We start from the raw sequence: 20789 nt of genomic DNA on the forward strand, positions 1-20789 counted from the left end.
TTGTCCCCATGAATGACAGGAGCCTGAGCCAATCACAGCGCTAACGCTCTATTTTCTGCTGGCTTAACCTACCTCCACAGAAAGACAATGATCTAGGCTGAAACACCTGCATTTTGGAGCTGCTTTACTCAAGAAAACAAGAAAGAGACCATTTTTGAATGTGGCTTAATTAATAACTCAATTATAAATGTTTTTTTAACATTGTTTGCAAACAGATCATTTTTTTTCACACTTTCTCCCTCTGATGTCAGTGAAGCAGAGTCTCTGCCCAACTGCCCGAAATGGTCTGAAACACCTAAGTCTTTAAAGAGTATTTTTCTCCCCCCCCCCCAAAATACAAATAATAATAATACAAATCATAATAATAATAATGTGACACTGACTTTAATTAAAAATCCTGAACCTATATTATACTAGAAAAAATCAGTTATAAATTATTTTGTCTTAGTTAAAAATAAGTTGTCCTCCAGTAAACTGTGATTTGGTCCACGTGCGGGAAAATCTATAAGAGTTATGTGAAGGCCAATTAGATGATGATCCGATCGCATTCTGTCTCCTATTAAACACGTCAGGGGGACGACGGATATGAGGAGAAATGTGTTTGCTGTGATATGTGGTTGTCTCACCTGGCTATCTTAAGATGAATGTACTTAATGTGCTGGTGACATCACAGGGTCAGAGAGAACTCCTGACTGTAGTCATACAAAAACACTCCAGGCACTCAGCCCATAAGAACCATTCATACTGTCAGATCTAATATGAAGAACTGAATACAACCATAAGAACCATTCATACTGTCAGATCTAATATGAAGAACTGAATACAACCATAAGAACCATTCATACTGTCAGATCTAATATGAAGAACTGAATACAACCATAAGAACCATTCATACTGTCAGATCTAATATGAAGAACTGAATACTAAATAGAAGAAGAGGTTGACCAGTACATATTCATGTCACTTTATTTTTCATTGGCAGATCAATAAAGTTTGCTTATGGTTGCTTCAATGCAGTTTTCCAAACACATTCATGATCAGTAACTAAAATAACTCATCTAGTTTTAAAGACAATTAATAAACACACGTATTCATTTCATAAACTGTGTAACATTAAATAAAGTTGGAAAACACCCCCCAAACTAGTGGTGAAAAGTGATCATCACACCATCTCTATCTGATACATGTTAGGGGCGGAAGGTAGCCTAGTGGTTAGAGCGTTGGGCCAGTAATCAAAAGGTTGCAAGATCGAATCCCTGAGCTGACACAAGGTAAAAGTCTGTTGTTCTGCCTCTGAACAAGGCAGTGAACCCACTGTTCCTAGGCCATCATTGTAAATATGAATTTGTTCTTAACTGACTTGCCTAGTTAAATAAAGGTTCAATAAAAAACTGTCTACTAGCTCCTTCCCACAGAATACTGCAGAGGGACAACCTGGTCTCAGGGCAAAACTTATTATATATTACAAAAACATCCGTGCCACTCCATTCAGTATGGATTTCACAGCCCCTGCCCAGTCATGTGAAATCCATAGATTAGGGCCTCATTTATTTCATTTGACTGATTTCCTTATACAAACTGTAAATCTTTGAAATTGTTACGTTTAGATTGTTGTTCAGTATAATACGACTTGCAGGACGTATCGTATGTTAAGAATTACAATTCGTATGTTATTTTATGCATTGTTATTCATACAATATGTTACGAACTTGTAATATGTATGATATGTTACGAATTCCAATTTGTTGTTGCTGACGTTAGCTTGGTTAGGGGTGAGGGGTTTAAGATAGAGTTAAATGGGTTTAGGAGAAAGGGTAGCTAACATGCTAAGTAATAGTAGTAAGTAGTTGCCAAGTTGGTAATTAGCTAAAATGTTAAAGTCCTCCATGATGAGATTCAAACACTCAACCTTTGGCATGACGTTTGAGTTTACACGCCCACCCTTCCACAGAGCAGGAGTAAGGCTTCTCTCCTACATGTAAACGTTGGTGTGTTTTTAAGCTGCCCAGTTGAAACTCTCCCTACAGACAGAGACAGACCAGGCTGAGAGGGAAGCAGTACCACCCAGTCAATTGGCAGACTAGTGTTTGTTTTCAAAATGAGAAGAATAACAGAGGGTATTCAACACCAAGTGCAAATCTTTACAGTAGAAGCCAACAAAACACACCAAAACTGACAAGGTGCAAAGTAAAGAGAGGCTAAAATTCTATAACGCTCCCTTTCCTCTGCACAGTTCTCTCACAGTGAGAACCAATAGGATTACAGTGTTCTACAGTGTTCTATGCTTTCTTCATTTGATCAAATTACAACTTCTTTTATGAGATGAGAATTAAGTGATGGAGTGACTTTATTCTTAGCTGGTCAGAGAACCGATGAGGCTTTTCTCCTTAACCTCACTAGGGTAGGGGTCACTATTTTCACCTCCGGATTAAAAGCGTTCCCAAAGTAAACTGCCTGCTACTCAGGACCAGAAGCTAGGAAATGCATACAATTAGTAGAATTGGAAAGACAACACTCAAGTTTCTAAAACTTAAAAATATTGTCTGTGAGTATAACAGAACTGAAAAGGCAGGCAAAAACATGAGGAAAATTCATCCAGGAAGTGCCATTATTTTGAAATGGCTGTTTTTCCAATGAAAGCCTATCCACCATTTAAAGGGATAAGACCCAGATTCCGTTCCCTATGGCTAACACTAGATGTGAACAGTCTTTAGACATTGTTTCAGGCTTGTATTCTGAAAAATGAGGGAGAATGACCACATTGAGTCAGTGGATAGTGGGATGTCCCCAGAGCTGGGTCCTGCAGAGTGCACCTTTCTTGTTTTTCTTTTATATTGATGAGGCTGTTTCCAGTTTAAATATAATCTATTATTTAGGCTAAAAACAACCTGAGGATTGATTATAAACAAAGTTTGACATGTTTCTACAAACTTTACGGATACTATTTGGAATTTTCGTCTGCCTCTTGTGACCGCATTTGAGCCATTGGATTACAGAACAAAATATGCCAACAAAATGGAGGTTTCAAGATATAAAGAGGGACTTTATCGAACAAAATGAACATTTATTGTGTAACTGGGAGTGTTGTGAGTGCAACCATATGAAGATCATCATATTTCTGACTTTCGTGACTAGTCTACTTGGCTGGTAACTGTATGTAATGTTTTGTGTGCTGAGCGCCGTCCTCAGATAATCGCATGGTTTGCTTTCGCCTTAAAGCCTTTTTGAAATCTGACATGGCGGCTAGATTAACAAGTTAAGCTCTATTTTGATGTATTACACTTGTGATTTCATGAAATGTAAATATTTAGAGTAATTAAATTTGAATTGGTCACTCTGCAATTTCACCGGATGTTGACGAGGTGGGACACAACCGTCCCAGGTACCCACATGAAGTTAATGTATACGTTGGTGTGTTTTTAAGTTGCTCTGGTGAGAGAAACTCTTCCCACAGTCAGAGCAGAAGTAAGGCTTCTCTCCTGTATGTATACGTTCATGTGATTTCAAGGTATCCGATCGGGAGAAACGTTTTCCACAGAAAGAGCAGTAGTAAGGCTTCTCTCCTGTATGTATACGTTCATGTGATTTCAAGGTACCCGATCGGGAGAAACGTTTTCCACAGTCAGAGCAGGAGTAAGGCTTCTCTCCTGTATGTATACGTTCATGTGATTTCAAGGTAGTCGACAGGGAGAAACTCTTCCCACAATCAGAGCAGAAGTAAGGCTTCTCTCCTGTATGTATTAATTGGTGTGCTTTTAAGGTGGTCTTTTGAGAGAATCTCTCCCCACATTCAGGGCAGAAGTAAGGCTTTTCTCCTGTATGGATATGTTGGTGTGTTTTTAAGGTATCCAGTCGAGAGAAACTCACCCCACAGTCAGAGCAGGAGTAAGGCTTCTCTCCTGTATGTATACGTTCATGTGATTTCAAGGTACTCGATAGGGAGAAACTCTTCCCACATTCAGGGCAGAAGTAAGGCTTTTCTCCTGTATGGATACGTTGGTGTGTTTTTAAGGTGTCCAGTCGAGAGAAACTCGCCCCACACTCAGAGCAGGAGTAAGGCTTCTCTCCAGTATGTACTTGTTTGTGTGCTTTTAAGCTGCTCATTTGAGAGAATCTCTCCCCACAGTCAGAACAGGAGTAAGGCTTTTCTCCTGTGTGTGTTCTCTGATGAACTTTTAGATAAGTTGACTTTGTGAAGCCTTTTCCACAGTCAGAGCAGGAGTAAGGCTTCTCTCCAGTGTGTGTTCTCTGATGAACTTTTAGATCAGTTGATGTTGTGAAGCCTTTTCCACAGTCAGAGCAGGAGTAAGGCTTCTCTCCAGTGTGTGTTCTCTGATGAACTTTTAGATCAGTTGATGTTGTGAAGCCTTTTCCACAGTCAGAGCAGACGTAAGGCTTCTCTCCTGTGTGTATTCTCTGATGAACTTTTAGCTCATATAATGTTTTGAAACATTTCCCACAGTCAGAGCAAGAGTATGGCTTCTCCCCTGTATGTATACGTTCATGTGATTTCAAGTGGGAAAGCTGAGAGAAACTAGTCCCACAGTCAGGGCAGAAGAAAGGCTTCTCTCCTGTGTGTGTTGTCTGATGACGTTTTAGCTCATTTGATGTTTTAAAACATTTTCCACAGTCAGAGCAGGAATAAGGCTTCACTCCTGTGTGTATACGTTGGTGTGTTTTTAAGGTGATCAGCTGAGAGAAACTCGCCCCACAGTCAGAGCAGGAGTAAGGCTTCTCTCCTGTGTGTATTTTTAGGTGTATTCTTAGCTTTGATAGAAATGGGAAAATCTCTTCACAATGTGGGCAGTGATGAGACCTCTTAGCTCTCTGATCTTCCTGCTGTTGCTCTCTGGATGTGGAGAATGTCTCAACATGGTATCCTGTGTGAACATCAGAAAAAACAGTCAGTTGGTGTGATATACATGTTAATCAAATGTATTTTATGAAGCACTTTTTACATCAGTAGTTGTCACAAAGTGCTTAACCTGTCTGGTTCAAATCCCATAATTAAAATTATTTTACACCATTTTAAAGATAAACTTCTTGTAAATCCAGCCACAGTGTTCGATTTCAAATAGGCTTTACGGCGAAAGCACACCAAACGATTATGTTAGGTCAGCACCTAGTCACAGAAAACCATACAGTCATTTTCCAGCCAAGGAGAGGTCTCATAAAAGTCAGAAGTAGCGATTAAATGAATCACTAACATTTGATGATCTTCATCAGATGGCACTCACAGGACTTCATGTTACACAATAAATGTGTGTTTTGTTCGATAAAGTTCATCTTTATGTCCAAAAACCCCATTTGAAATTGGTGTGTTGTGTTCAGAAATGCATTTTCTCAAACAAACATCCGGTGAAAGTAAAGAGAGCCACATCAGAAATACTCATCATAAACATTGATAAAAGATACAAGTGTTAAACATACGAATACAGATAAACTTCCTCTTAATGCAACCGCTGTGTCAGATTTCAAAAAGGCTTTACGGCGAAAGCACACTGAGATTATGTTAGGTCAGCGACTAGACACAGAAACCCATACAGCCATTTTCCAACCAAGGAGAGCTTCACAAAAGTCAGAAATAGCATTAAAATGAATCACTTACCTTTGATGATCTTCATCTGGTGGCACTCCCAGGTCTCCATGTTAGACAACAAATGTTTGTTTTCTTCGATAAAGTTCATCTTTATGTCCAAATACCTCCGTTTTGTTGGTGCGTTTAGTTCAGAAATCCAAAGCGCACTCTCGAAAAGTCATAAAGTACAATAAAAGATGGTAGAAACATGTCAAACGATGTTTAAAATCAATCTTCAGGTTGCTTTTGTCATAAATAATCAATAATATTTCAACCGGACAAAAGCTTCGTCAATGGAAAAAGGTAAACAAGAAATGTGCGCTCTCGATCATGTGTCTGGCTCATATGGATGGAAATTTCCACTGTCCTCTCATTGAAAGCGGTGTATCTCCCTCATTTTTCAGAGTAAAAGCCTGAAACAATGCCTAAAGACTGGTCACATGTTGAGGAAGCCATAGAGATCTGAAACAATGCCTAAAGACTGGTCACATGTTGAGGAAGACATATTTCCACTGGGTCTTTGTATGGTGGATAGGCTTTCAATGGAAAAACAGCCTTTCAAAATAATAGTACTTCCTGGTTGGATTTTCTCTGGTTTTCGCCTGCCATATCAGTTCTGTTATACTCAGACATTATTTTAACATTATTTTAACAGTGTTTTCTATCCAAATCGACTAATTATATGCATATCCTAGCTTATGGGCCCAAGTAGCAGGCAGTTTAATTTGGGCATGCTTTTCATCCAAAATTCCAAATGCTGCCCCCTACCCTAGTGAAGTTTACTTCTTTGGGGTAGGGGGCAGTATTGGGTAGCTTGGATGAAAAACGTGCCCAAATTAAGCTGCCTGCTACTCAGCCAAAAAAGCTAGAATATGCATATAAATAGAACATTTGGATAGAAAACACTCTGAAGTTTCTAAAACTGTTTGAATGATGTCTGTGAGTATAACAGAACTCATATGGCAGGTAAAATCCTGAGAAAAAAATCCTACCAGGAAGTGGGAAATCTGAGGTTTGTAGTTATTCAACTCAGCTCCTATTGAAGATACCGTGTGATGTTAGTTATTTTTAACTTCCCAAGGCTTCCACTAGATGTCAACAGTATTTAGAACCTGTTTTGAGGATTCTACTCTAAAGGAGGGGCTCATAAGGGCTCTATGAGTGAGTGGTCTGGCAGAGTGCCACAGCCTCGGTCTGGCGCGCTCACGTGAAAGGTAGCTACGTTCCACTTCATTTGTACAGACAAAGGAATTGTCCGGTTGGAACATTAATGAAGATTTATGTTAAAAACGCCCTAAAGATTGATTCTAAACATCGTTTGACATGTTGCTACGGACTGTAACAGAACTTTTTTTGACTTTTCGTCTGAAACTAGTGAACGCGCTTGGTGAGTTTAGATTGTGTACTGAACGCACCAACAAAAGGAGCTATTTTGAAATAAATGATGTACATTATCAAACAGAACAAGCACTTATTATGGACCTGGGATTCCTGGGAGTGCATTCTGATGAAGATCAAAGGTAAGTGAATATTTATCATGTTATTCTGACATCTCTCGACTCCAACATGGCGGACATTTGTTTGGCTTGATTTTGTTGTCTGAGCGCCGTACTCAGATTATGCTTTTTTGGTAAAGTTTTTTTTAAATCGGACACAGCGGTTGCATTAAGGAGAAGTGTATCTATAATTCCGTGCATAATTATTGTATTTTCATCAACATTTATTATGAGCATTTCTGTAATTGATGTGGCTTTCTGCAAAAATCTCTGGATGTTTTGGAACTACTGAACGTAACGCTCTATGTAAACTCAGATTTTTGGATATAAATATGAACTTTACCGAACAAAACATACATGTATTGTGTAACATGATGTCCTAGGAGTGTCATCTGATGAAGATCATCAAAGGTAAGTGATTAATTTTATCGATATTTCTGCTTTTTGTGACTCCACTCTTTGGTTGGAAAATGGCTGAATGCTTTCTGTGACTTGGCTCTGACCTAACATAACGATAGGTTCTGCTTTTGCCGAAAAGCGTTTTTGAAATCGGACACTGTGGTTGGATTAACGAGAATTTTATCTTTAAAGTGGTGTAAAATACTTGTATGTTTGAGGAATATTAATTATGGGATTTCTGTTGTTATGAATTTGGCACCCTGCAGTTTCACTGGCAGTTGAAAGGTGTGACGCTTGCGTCCCAAACGGTCCCAGAGAGGTTAACAGAAACCCAGCCTAAAATCCCCAAAGAGCAAGCAATGCAGATGTAGAAGCACAGTGGCCACAGAAAAACTCCCTAGAAAGCAGGAAGAAACCGAGAGAGGAACCAGGCTCAGAGTGGTGACCAGTCCTCTTCTGGCCATACCGGGGGACAGAGCAGAGTGGTTTGAGCAACCGAAAGGTTGCAAGATTGAATCCCCGAGCTGACAAGGTAAAAATCTGTTGTTCTGCCCCTGAACAAGGCAGTTAACCCAATGTTCCGAGGCCGTCATTGAAAATAAGAAATTGTTCTTAACTGACTTGCCTATATCCAAACGCTAGCAGGACACCGACGACAACATCCGGTGAAATTGCAGAGCGCGAAATTCAAAATAAAAAATGGGAATATTAAAAATTCATGAAAATATAAGTGTCTTACATAATTTAAAAGCTTCTTATTAATCCAACTGCGTTGTCAAATTTGAAAAAGGATTTACGGAGAAAGCATACCATGCGATTATCTGAGGACAGCACCCCACATCAAAATACTTTTTCAACCAGCACAGGTGTCACAAAATCACAGACAGCAATTAAATAAATCACTTACCTTTGAAGATCTTCCTCTGATTGCAATCCCAAGGGCCCCAGCTACACAATGAATGGTCGTTTTGTTCGATACTGTCCTTCATTATATCCCAAAAATATCAGTTTAGATGGCGCGCTTGGTTCAGTAGGTCACTCGTTCAACATGCACACAAACGAATCCTAAAGGTTACCGGTAAAGATCGTCCAAAAAAGTCAAACGACGTTTCTAATTAATCTTCAGGTATTCTAATATGTAAATAAACAATAATATTTAAGATGGAGAATAGTGTGTTCAATAGCAAAGATAAATAAGAAGAGCGCACTCTCGTTGATGCGCGCAACGACTACTTTTCGAAATGGGGGACATCTTGGAAAAACTACAAATACAAATTTTTCAAAAAACAAGCATGAAACCCTTTCTAAAGACTGTTGACATCTAGTGGAAGCCATAGGAACTGCAATCTGGGTCCTATCTATTTGTAAATCCCATAGGCAAGCATTGAAAAAACCGGTGACCTCAAAAAATAAATATTCCGGATGGATTTTCCTCAAGGTTTTTGCCTGCCATATCAATTCTGTTATACCCACATACATTATTTTTACAGTTTTAGAAACTTCAGAGTGTTTTCTATCCAATGCTATCAAGTATATGCATATCCTAGCTTCTGGGCAGTTTACTTTGGGCACGTCAGTCATCGGAAATTCCGGACAATAACCAGTATGCTAAGAAAGTTAGATAAAGGTTAAACATTATTTTATTTTTAAATACACTACGATTAGTGGTGAAATAAATGAATAAATTCTAAAGTTACAAATGTCCATGTTTTTGAAAGAATAGCACATTTTTTGTCCATTCAAAGTGATCAGAAATACAGTGTAGACATTGTTAATATTGTAAATGACTATTCTCTTCACAGAACAGCGCAAACAGTCTCTAACCAGAATAGTGTCTAGAAGGCAAGCATCCCGGAGTCGCCTCTTCACTGTTGACATTGAGACTGGTGTTTTGCGGGTACTATTTAATGAAGCTGCCAGTTGAGGACTTGTGAGACGTCTGTTTCTCTAGACACTCTAAAATACTTGTCCTCTTGCCCAGTTGTGCACAGGGGCCTCCCACTCCTCTTTCTATTCTGGTTAGAGCCAGTTTGCACTGTTCTGTGAAGGGAGTAGTACACAGAACTGCACGAGATCTTCAGTTTCTTGGAAATTTCTCACATGGAATAGCCTTCATTTCTCAGAACAAGAATAGACTGACGACTTTCAGAAGAAAGGTCTTTGTTTCTGGCCATTTTGAGCCTGTAATCAAACCGACAAATGACCCAGATACTCAACTAGTCTAAAAAAGGACCGTTTTATAACATAATTGCAAAAGGTTTTGTAATGATCAATTAGCCCTTTAAAATGATAAACATGTATTAGCTAACACAACATGCCATTGGATCACAGGAGTGATGGTTGCTGATAATGGGCCTCTGTACACCTATGTAGATATTCCATTTTAAAAAATCATCCGTTTCCAGCTACAAGTCATTTACAACATTAACAACGTCTCCACTGTATTAATGGTCAATTTGATGTTATTTTAATGGACAAAAAAAAACATACTTTTCTTTCAAAAACAAGGACATTTCTAAGTGACCCTAAACTTTTCAACGGTAGTGTATGTATTCATTTCAGTAGGCTGTATGGGAAGGGGAATCAAACTATTCTAAAACTGGGTAGGAGTCAAAAACTAATAAGAGGAAAAGTGGTGAAAATGATGAGCTATACCATCCTCCACTCAACATCACAAGGGTGATAGTAGAATTTGTGTTTAAAGTAATGACTAAAATATTTCACCCTGAAACTGTATCAGTGTGTGTGAAATCCATTAGACACATAAGACTATAAGTTGGTAATATGTGCAGCGTTGGCAGGATAGAATTACAACATTGTGTTCCTTACAGGACATTCTGTCCCCACCCGGAGTGGAGAAACTGTTAGTCTTGCAGAAAATCATGAAACATGTTGCAGAATATGATAAACAATGTAAGTGTACAGTGGAACAATACAGCCATCCTAAAGCGGGGTGGGGTTCTCCACTGATGTGTGTATAAAAGATGGGCTCTGAACTTGAGAGGGCAGAGCTCTCTGAATAAAGAACTGATCATTTGTATGCTGGGACTCTGTTTATTAAAACTTAGAGCCTTACAACCTCTAGGATACAGATGGAGTTATAAAATAGTTCAGTTAGAACATTGGGATAGAAATTCTCGTGACAAAGGGGATTAGTAACTACACAGACTCATTTCATAGAACTTCAAAACACTGGCAGTTTGTCTACTCCACTTCTTTAGTCTACACTCTGATCACTCCAGATAGCCCAGTGAATAAAACAAATGCTGGCAATACTGTTGTCATCCATACAAGTCTTAGCAGCATGAAATAACATCTACAATGCATTCAAAAGGTATTCAGACCCCTTGGCTTTTTGTTACATTACAGTCTTATTCTAATTCTCATCAGTCTACACACAATACCCACAATGACAAGGGCAAAAACAGGTTTTTAGAAATAACATGAAATATTACATTTACGTAAGTATTCAGACCCTTCACACAATAGTGAGTTGAAGCACCTTTGGCAGCGATTACAGCCTTGAGTCTTGTTGGGTATGAAGCTACAAGCTTGGCACAATTGTATTTGGGGAGTTTCTCCCATTCTTCTCTGCAGATCCTCTCAAGCTCATGGTCAGAGTCCTTTAGGTGCCTTTTGGCAAACTCCAAGCGGACTATCATGTGCCTTTTACTGAGGAGTGGCTTCCGTCTGGGCACTCGACCATAAAGGCCTGATTAGTGGAGTCCTGCCGAGATGATTGTCCTTCTGGAAGATTCTCTTATCTCCATAGAGGAACTCTGGAGCTCTGTCAGAGTGATCATCGGGTTCTTGGCCACCTCCCTGACCAAGGCCCTTCTCCCCGATTGCTCAGTTTGGCTGGGTGGCCAGCTCTAGGAAGAGTCTTGGTGGTTCCAAACTTCTTCCATTGAAGAATAATGGAGGCCTCTGTGTTCTTGGGACCTTTAATGCTGCAGAAATGTTTTGGTACCGGTCTCCAGATCTGTGCCGACACAATCCTGTCACGGAGCTCGACGGACAAATCCTTCCACCTCATGACTTGGTTTTAACTCTGACATGCACTGTCAACTGTGGGACCTGACATAGACAGGTGTGGGCCTGTCCAAATCATGTCCAATCAATTGAATTTACCACAGGTGGACTCCAAGTTGTAGAAACATCTCAAGGATCATCTCATAGCAAAGGGTCTGAAAACTTAAAAAACATAAATAAGCAAAACTTTTTTTTTTTTTTTTACATTTGCAAGAATTTCTAAAAACCTGTTTTGGCTTTGTTATTATGGGGTATTGTGATGTTATTATGGGGTATTGTGATGTTATTATGGGGTATTGTGATGTTATTATGGGGTATTGTGATGTTATTGTGGGGTATTGTGATGTTATTATGGGGTATTGTGTGTGGATTGACGAGGAAAAACATGTCATCAATTTTAGAAGAAGGCTGTAACGTACCAAAATGGGAAGGGGTCTGACAGTGCCCTCGGAAAGCATTCAGACCCCTTGACTTTTTCCACATTTTGTTATGTTACAGCCTTGTTCTGAAATTAAATAAAAAAAATATCCTCAGCAATCTACACACCCTCATAATGACAAAGCTAAAACAGGTTTAGAGATTTTTGCAAATTTATTTTAAAAAAACAGAAGAACAAGACAGACTCAAAATTGAGTTCAGATGCTTCCCGTTTCCATTGATCATCCTTGAGATGTTTCTACAACTTTATTTATGAAACATATGAAATATACACTACTGTTCAACAGTTTGGGGTCACTTAGAAATGTCCTTGTTTTGAAAGAAAAGCACATTGTTTGTCTATTAAAATAACATCAAATTGATCAGAAATACAGTGTAGACATTGTTTTTGTAGTAAATGACTATTGTAGCTGGAAAAGGATGATATCTTATGGAATATCTACATAGGCGAACAGAGGCCCATTATCAGCAACCATCACTCCTGTGATCCAATGGCATGTTATGTTAGCTAATCTAAGTTTATCATTAGAAAACCCTTTTGCAATTATGTTAGCACAGTTGAAAACTGTCCCAAACTCAACACCCCAGATGCTAATATATGCATATTAGTATTAGTATTGGATAGAAAACACTCTGAAGTTTATAAAACTGTTTGAATGATGTCTGTGAGTATAACAGAACCCATATGGCAGGCAAAAACCTGAGAAGAAATCCAAACAGGAAGTGAGATTTTCAAAACAGTGCCTATTGAATTCACAGTGAGATATGGATGAGGTTGGACTTCCTAGGGCTTCCACTAGATGTCACCGTCTTTAGAAACTGGTTTGAGGATTCTACTATATAGGAGGGGCTCATGAGAGCTCTTTGAGAAAGTGGTCTGGCAGAGAGCCTCGGTCTCATGACAATTGCTCCCGACAGAGTTAGCTCTCGTTACAATGCTTTTCTTCAGACAATGAAATTCTCCGGTTGGAAACTTATTGATGATTTATGTTAAAAACATCCTAAAGATTGATTGCATTCATCATTTGACTTGTTTCTACAGACTGTAACGGAAAAATGGTTGTGTTTTTTTGACTTGGCTATGACCTAACATAATGTTGTGTTTTCGCTGTAAATCACTTTTTAAATCGGACACCATGGGTAGATTAAGTGACCCCAAACTTTTGAATTGAGATCAGGTGAATCCTGTTTCCATTGATCATCATTGAGATGTTTCGACAACTTGATATATAAAAATATTAAATATATATGTATCAGATATAAATCATCAGGATGTGACAGTCCACTGGTTATGTTCAACACTTCTCCAATCGTTGCCTAGTTAAATAAAGGTAAATAATAATAATAGTCAGGCTCTCCATGAGCATTAGCTGCTACTTCTCTCAATCCCGTTTTAAAAAGTCTCCCTGTGTGACATTCCTTGAGACCAACCAGAAATGTTTCCTTGGCCAAATATTACCAGATTGTCATAAAAACAACATGTTCTCTCATTTCTGCATCACCAAATGTTGCGCGAGACAAAAGAGTAGGCTAGGTGAGCATCAATCACTAGTTCGGTGCAGCAGACTCAGGTGTGTAGTGCTGCAAGTGATGAGCCGCCACAATGGTGTTTTTTAGTAAAGTTAGATCAATGACTTGGACGATCACCAAATGATTAATTAGCAGTCCACATCACCAAATATTATAGCATAAAATTACTTTTACAACAAAAACAACACCTGTTTTCTCACGAGATTTTAGGATGGTTTGCTGAATCGTCCCAAACTCAACAGCTCCATTAGGCAGAATGTGCTTTGATTAAAACAAAATACAGAAAGTAGAAAATGGGTGGTTTAACACCATCTGCGCCAGGGTAGTGGGTTTCCCGGGACCACCCTCATGCACACATGACTGTAAGTCGCTTTGGATAAAAGTGTCTGCTAAATAGCATATATTATATTATATTATATTATAGAAAATAATTTAACACCATCTGCTCTAATTTGCTCACCAAACAGTATTTCAAGAAGATTTACATTTACATTTAAGTCATTTAGCAGACGCTCTTATCCAGAGCGACTTACAAATTGGTGCATTCACCTTATGACATCCAGTGGAACAGCCACTTTACAATAGTGCATCTAAATCTTTTAGGGGGGTGAGAAGGATTACTTATCCTATCCTAGGTATTCCTTAAAGAGGTGGGGTTTCAGGTGTCTCCGGAAGGTGGTGATTTACTCCGCTGTCCTGGCATCGTGAGGGAGTTTGTTCCACCATTGGGGGGCCAGAGCAGCGAACAGCGGGAACTGTACTTCCTCATTGGTAGGGAGGCGAGCAGGCCAGAGGTGGATGAACGCAGTGCCCTTGTTTGGGTGTAGGGCCTGATCAGAGCCTGGAGGTACTGAGGTGCCGTTCCCCTCACAGCTCCGTAGGCAAGCACCATGGTCTTGTAGCGGATGCGAGCTTCAACTGGAAGCCAGTGGAGAGAGCGGAGGAGCGGGGTGACGTGAGAGAACTTGGGAAGGTTGAACACCAGACGGGCTGCGGCGTTCTGGATGAGTTGTAGGGGTTTAATGGCACAGGCAGGGAGCCCAGCCAACAGCGAGTTGCAGTAATCCAGACGGGAGATGACAAGTGCCTGGATTAGGACCTGCGCCGCTTCCTGTGTGAGGCAGGGTCGTACTCTGCGGATGTTGTAGAGCATGAACCTACAGGAACGGGCCACCGCCTTGATGTTAGTTGAGAACGACAGGGTGTTGTCCAGGATCACGCCAAGGTTCTTAGCGCTCTGGGAGGAGGACACAATGGAGTTGTCAACCGTGATGGCGAGATCATGGAACGGGCAGTCCTTCCCGGGAGGAAGAGCAGCTCCGTCTTGCCGAGGTTCAGCTTGAGGTGGTGATCCGTCATCCACACTGATATGTCTGCCAGACATGCAGAGATGCGATTCGCCACCTGGTCATCAGAAGGGGGAAAGGAGAAGATTAATTGTGTGTCGTCTGCATAGCAATGATAGGAGAGACCATGTGAGGTTATGACAGAGCCAAGTGACTTGGTGTATAGCGAGAATAGGAGAGGGCCTAGAACAGAGCCCTGGGGGACACCAGTGGTGAGAGCGCGTGGTGAGGAGACAGATTCTCGCCACGCCACCTGGTAGGAGCGACCTGTCAGGTAGGACGCAATCCAAGCGTGGGCCGCGCCGGAGATGCCCAACTCGGAGAGGGTGGAGAGGAGGATCTGATGGTTCACAGTATCGAAGGCAGCCGATAGGTCTAGAAGGATGAGAGCAGAGGAGAGAGAGTTAGCTTTAGCAGTGCGGAGCGCCTCCGTGATACAGAGAAGAGCAGTCTCAGTTGAATGACTAGTCTTGAAACCTGACTGATTTGGATCAAGAAGGTCATTCTGAGAGAGATAACGGGAGAGCTGGCCAAGGACGGCACGTTCAAGAGTTTTGGAGAGAAAAGAAAGAAGGGATACTGGTCTGTAGTTGTTGACATCGGAGGGATCGAGTGTAGGTTTTTTCAGAAGGGGTGCAACTCTCGCTCTCTTGAAGACGGAAGGGACGTAGCCAGCGGTCAGGGATGAGTTGATGAGCGAGGTGAGGTAAGGGAGAAGGTCTCCGGAAATGGTCTGGAGAAGAGAGGAGGGGATAGGGTCAAGTGGGCAGGTTGTTGGGCGGCCGGCCGTCACAAGACGTGAGATTTAATCTGGAGAGAGAGGGGAGAAAGACTTAGCAAACGAGGATCGGATGTCGTCGACCTTCTTTTCAAAATGGTTGACGAAGTCATCTGCAGAGAGGGAGGAGGGGGGGGGGAGGAGGATTAAGGAGGGAGGAGAAGGTGGCAAAGAGCTTCCTAGGGTTAGAGGCAGATGCTTGGAATTTAGAGTGGTAGAAAGTGGCTTTAGCAGCAGAGACAGAGGAGGAAAATGTAGAGAGGAGGGAGTGAAAGGATGCCAGGTCCGCAGGGAGGTGAGTTTTCCTCATTTCCGCTCGGCTGCCCGGAGCCCTGTTCTGTGAGCTCGCAATGAGTCGTCGAGCCACGGTGCGGGAGGGGAGGACCGAGCCGGCCTGGAGGATAGGGGATAGAGAGTCAAAGGATGTTGCAGAATGAGTGTTGGAGGTTTGAGGGAAGAGATGAAGGATGGAGTGTGTTGGATACCATGAGAGGGGCAGTGTGGGAAGTGTTGGATGAGAGCGAGAGGGAAAAGGATACAAGGTAGTGGTCGGAGACTTGGAGGGGAGTTGCAATGAGGTTAGTGGAAGAACAGCATCTAGTAAAGATAAGGTCGAGCGTATTGCTTGCCTTGTGAGTAGGGGGGAAGGTGAGAGGGTGAGGTCAAAAGAGGAGAGGAGTGGAAAGAAGGAGGCAGAGAGGAATGAGTCAAAGGTAGACGTGGGGAGGTTAAAGTCGCCCAGAACTGTGAGAGGTGAGCCGTCCTCAGGAAAGGAGCTTATCAAGGCATCAAGCTCATTGATGAACTCTCCGAGGGAACCTGGAGGGCGATAAATGATAAGGATGTTAAGCTTGAAAGGGCTGGTAACTGTGACAGCATGGAATTCAAAGGAGGCGATAGACAGATGGGTAAGGGGAGAAGGAGAGAATGACCACTTGGGAGAGATGAGGATCCCGGTGCCACCACCCCGCTGACCAGAAGCTCTCGGGGTGTGCGAGAACATGTGGGCGGACGAAGAGAGAGCAGTAGGAGTAGCAGTGTTATCTGTGGTGATCCATGTTTCCGTCAGTGCCAAGAAGTCGAGGGACTGGAGGGAGGCATAGGCTGAGATGAACTCTGCCTTGTTGGCCGCAGATCGGCAGTTCCAGAGGCTACCGGAGACCTGGAACTCCACGTGGGTCGTGCGCGCTGGGACCACCAGATTAGGGTGGCCGCGGCCACGCGGTGTGGAGCGTTTGTATGGTCTGTGCAGAGAGGAGAGAACAGGGATAGACAGACACATAGTTGACAGGCTACAGAAGAGGCTACGCTAATGCAAGGAGATTGGAATGACAAGTGGACTACACGTCTCGAATGTTCAGAAAGTTAAGCTTACGTAGCAAGAATCTTATTGACTAAAATTATTAAAATGATACAGTACTGCTGAAGTAGGCTAGCTGGCAGTGGCTGCGTTGTTGACACTACACTAATCAAGTCGTTCCGTTGAGTGTAATAGTTTCTACAGTGCAGCTATTCGGGGGCTAGCTGGCTAGCTAGCAGTGTTGATTACGTTACGTTGCGTTAAAAGAACGACAATAGCTGGCTAGCTAACCTAGAAAATCGCTCTAGACTACACAATTATCTTTGATACAAAGACGGCTATGTAGCTAGCTATGTAGCTAGCTGCGATCAAACAAATCAAACCGTTGTGCTGTAATGAAATGAAATGAAAATGTGATACTACCTGTGGAGCGAAGCGGAATGCGACCGGGTTGTTGAGTGGGAAGTTATATTCGGTAGACGTTGGCTAGCTGTTGGCTAGCTGTAGCTCCTACGTTAAGGACGACAAATAGCTGGCTAGCTAACCTCTGTAAATTAAGATAATCACTCTAAGACTACACACTCTAAACTACACAATTATCTTGGATACGAAGACAGCAAAGACAACTATGTAGCTAGCTAACACTACACTAATCAAGTCGTTCAGTTGAGTGTAATAGTTTCTACAGTGCTGCTATTCGGTAGACGGTGGACGTTAGCTAGCTGGCTAGCTGCTGGGCAGTAGACTACGTTAGGACGACGAAATACGATAATTACGCAATTATCTTTGATACAAAGACGGCTATGTAGCTAGCTAAGAAGAAATTGCTAAGATTAGACAAATCAAACCGTTGTACTATAATGAAATGTAATGAAAAGTAATACTACCTGCGGACCGAAGTGCGAATGTGACCGCTCGCTCCAACCCGGAAGTAGATAAATGCATATTCCCATGAAATTGATTGAGATCAAACGATTGGCATGCAGACGCAGCTTGGTCTTTTTACTGGTAAAACGTGAAGAATTATAATTCAATATTGACAGTGATGATGCCATGGCCTATTTTGAAATGAGGTATGCCTAACTTGGTGATTGAGGGTATTAAACATTTTCAACGTTCTTGAGACAATGTGTGGGCAAAGGCAGGCGTTACAAGTTTAAATAGTTTTTGCTTCGCTGGGAAGTCTTGAGTTGTTCAGGGATGTGTGATGTCAGAATTACAGATTTCAACCTAGCAATAGACTGGTCATAACTTATGGAGGTCTAATATATGAAGATAATTTATAGATAGAACCAGCTCTTACCATGACTAACAGTTGTCCTAATGTTCTCCTCCTCTTCATCTTTAATGATGACATTCAGCTCCAGTGTTTGACTGCAGTCTTCCAGCTTCACTGATGCCATCTCTGGATCCTGCAGAGCAAACTGGGCTCCACTGTCACAATCAGGACCCAGTGACTGTAGGTTTCTACTCAGTGTGGAAGGAGAGAGGCAGGCTGGGTTTGTCCTCACTGTTGACGTTAAACGGCCTCAGACTTAATCTGAGTCGGTCTGTAGTAATAAAGACAAACGGACACAAAAGTTATTTTCTTGACAGTTCTGGCACTTTATTCTGTAAAAATATTTTCTTGTTTTTCTTGTTCAATTATCTAATTTCAGTAGATCAGGTAGATAATCCCTGACAAAACATTCATTCACGTTAGACACAAAGTACACATTTTAAATTGCACAACATAAGTGCACTTAATCTATCGTAGATTTCCTAAATTCACATAAATGCATAAATGACTCAAAAACCATTTAGTACAAGATCACAGTATGTTTCAGGCAGCACTATGTACTATTTTATGAATAACCTTGTCTTCACTGTATTATTTCACTCACAAAAACCAATTGTATTTCCCATTCACACCATATTAAGAATTATCAGGGGTCGCACAGTGGCAAGTCAAATTCAAGGACTTTTTCAGGCACTAATATTAATTTACTTGAAGCCCCGTGTGAAAACCCTGAATTATAGATAAATATAAAAACAACTGAATGTGTCTGAATATTAGTACACATGTAAAGAACTGATAATCATTACATTCAGCTTCAAAACTGTAGAGCAACTGAAATGTTCTCTCTCTGATGAGGCACTACCTGCACTGAAGTCCGTTGATGCAGACCTCCTATGGTATCATGGAGGTCCACAAACAAACCTTTAAGGTCCATGTCTGTCTAATTCAGTACTAAGAAAATAAACCAAGAAATCCCTATTAACTTCTACCACACCCTCCCCTTCCCCAAAAACCCTCCCACACCCCCAATAAACTATATCAATGGATCCCTTTCTGTGTTTACAAACATTGGGGTCTATAACATGCTGAGACAATCCACCCCCAGGTTATCCAGTTTATGAAAAACCATACCGACAGTAACATCTGTTACCCCCAAAAACTCTGCTGCAGTTTACAAGATAACTTTAAACCTGGTATTTCTGCTTTACACAATCCAAGATGTTGATAAGCTAACCAATGAATGCTATGAAGTAAATTGTATTCACTATTAAAGAATCCTTTGTCACAGCATATTTATGGGCACAAGATTTCTGAACAGGCCTCGAAACCATGTCAGGACTAGTAGAAAGACCAGTTCTGACAGTAGGTCCTCTTACTACGGGACCAGCCATGGAAGCTCCATCAGTCTGACAGTAGGTCCTCTTACTACGGGACCAGCCATGGAAGCTCCATCAGTCTGACAGTAGGTCCTCTTATTACGGGACCAGCCATGGAAGCTCCATCAGTCTGCAATGTAGTTCCACCAGTCTGTCTTACAGCCTCTGCATATGATACATCATGACAGATTCTATATATCTGAGCATCTCTCTGCACCTGGAATCCTCCAAATGCTGCTCTTTGTCCTCCACACAATTGCAACACTTAACTGTCACATTGCTCCAACATCCAGCGTAATCAAGTTCCCCACCACACTTGGCACATCTTTTCACTCAACACCTACATGTCCAATTCTTTGGCACTTAAACATACTGTGATGATTCACCGTTGCTGATCCAGTTTCAAAATATGTACATACACTCAGATAAACCCAAAGTCTAGTTATGCGACTTGTAAAATATTTTTTTACACGTTCTTCACTCACTCAGTTTGACCCCAAAATAACACATACAATTAAAACCTTTACCAAACGTGATAATACCTTGACTGATTTGTTACCTATCGTATTATATATTATCTCTACATTAGCAAGTTTAAACATGCTATTACATACCTACAATGATACATTTGAAACGGACACAACCACTATCGAAACAACAGCACAGTTCTGTCGTTTCGACCCGGAACTTCCTGTTCCCCACTACGACATTTTTATTTTATTTTTTATTATTATTATTTTTTATATCAAATCAATACATAAAGCACATGAGGGAACACGAGCATACATAGATTATAAACAATAGACAATCGAGCTAGGGGTACAATATCACTTTACAATTACACAAGTACCATAAGGGACATGCATATACTTACAATTCTAACAGCTTTTTTGTTAGTAGAGCATTTAACCGTCTTAAAATACAGTTACATTTCCTTTTGCAGGGTACGAAAATGTGGTTTTCTGTTTGTAAATTTACATTTGTGTATATGAAATTTGGCCAAAAGAATAATTCAATTAATTACAGAAAAATGTTTCAGCTTATTTCTATTGTATGTAAAGAATCCAAACAGTACATCTATCCACAATATTGTAAAATCTTCATAAATGTGTTCAATTATAAACCTACTGATGTCTTGCCACAGTTTTCTTACATGCATACAATGCCAAAAAAGATGCAACACTGTTTCTGGGTGGTCATTACAAAAGGAGCAATTTGAGATGATGTTTTCCTTAAA

General features: G+C 40.9%; 1 protein-coding gene across 3 annotated transcripts in view; it reads right to left on the bottom strand.

Moving 5' to 3' along the window:
• The window catches only part of LOC127922771 (gastrula zinc finger protein XlCGF17.1-like), a 29882-nt gene extending 9632 nt beyond the window's left edge, over window positions 1–20250 (bottom strand). The window contains exons 1-4 of one of the 3 annotated variants that reach the window (XM_052506628.1): window positions 20167–20250; window positions 18201–18447; window positions 17785–17902; window positions 949–4880 (exon numbers count right to left, since the gene is read on the bottom strand). In XM_052506628.1, the coding sequence (XP_052362588.1) occupies window positions 3397–4880; window positions 17785–17842 (1542 nt within the window). In that variant the 5' untranslated portion in view covers window positions 17843–17902; window positions 18201–18447; window positions 20167–20250 and the 3' untranslated portion in view covers window positions 949–3396. Of the gene's footprint in view, window positions 4881–17784; window positions 17903–18200; window positions 18448–20166 lie in introns of those variants that run through there. The other 2 variants (XM_052506626.1, XM_052506627.1) reach the window with 2 other exon arrangements.
• Window positions 20251–20789: the final 539 nt, after the last annotated feature.

Source organism: Oncorhynchus keta, unplaced genomic scaffold, assembly GCF_023373465.1.
Source record: "Oncorhynchus keta strain PuntledgeMale-10-30-2019 unplaced genomic scaffold, Oket_V2 Un_contig_27052_pilon_pilon, whole genome shotgun sequence".
In the NCBI taxonomy this organism is placed as follows: Eukaryota; Metazoa; Chordata; class Actinopteri; order Salmoniformes; family Salmonidae; genus Oncorhynchus; species Oncorhynchus keta.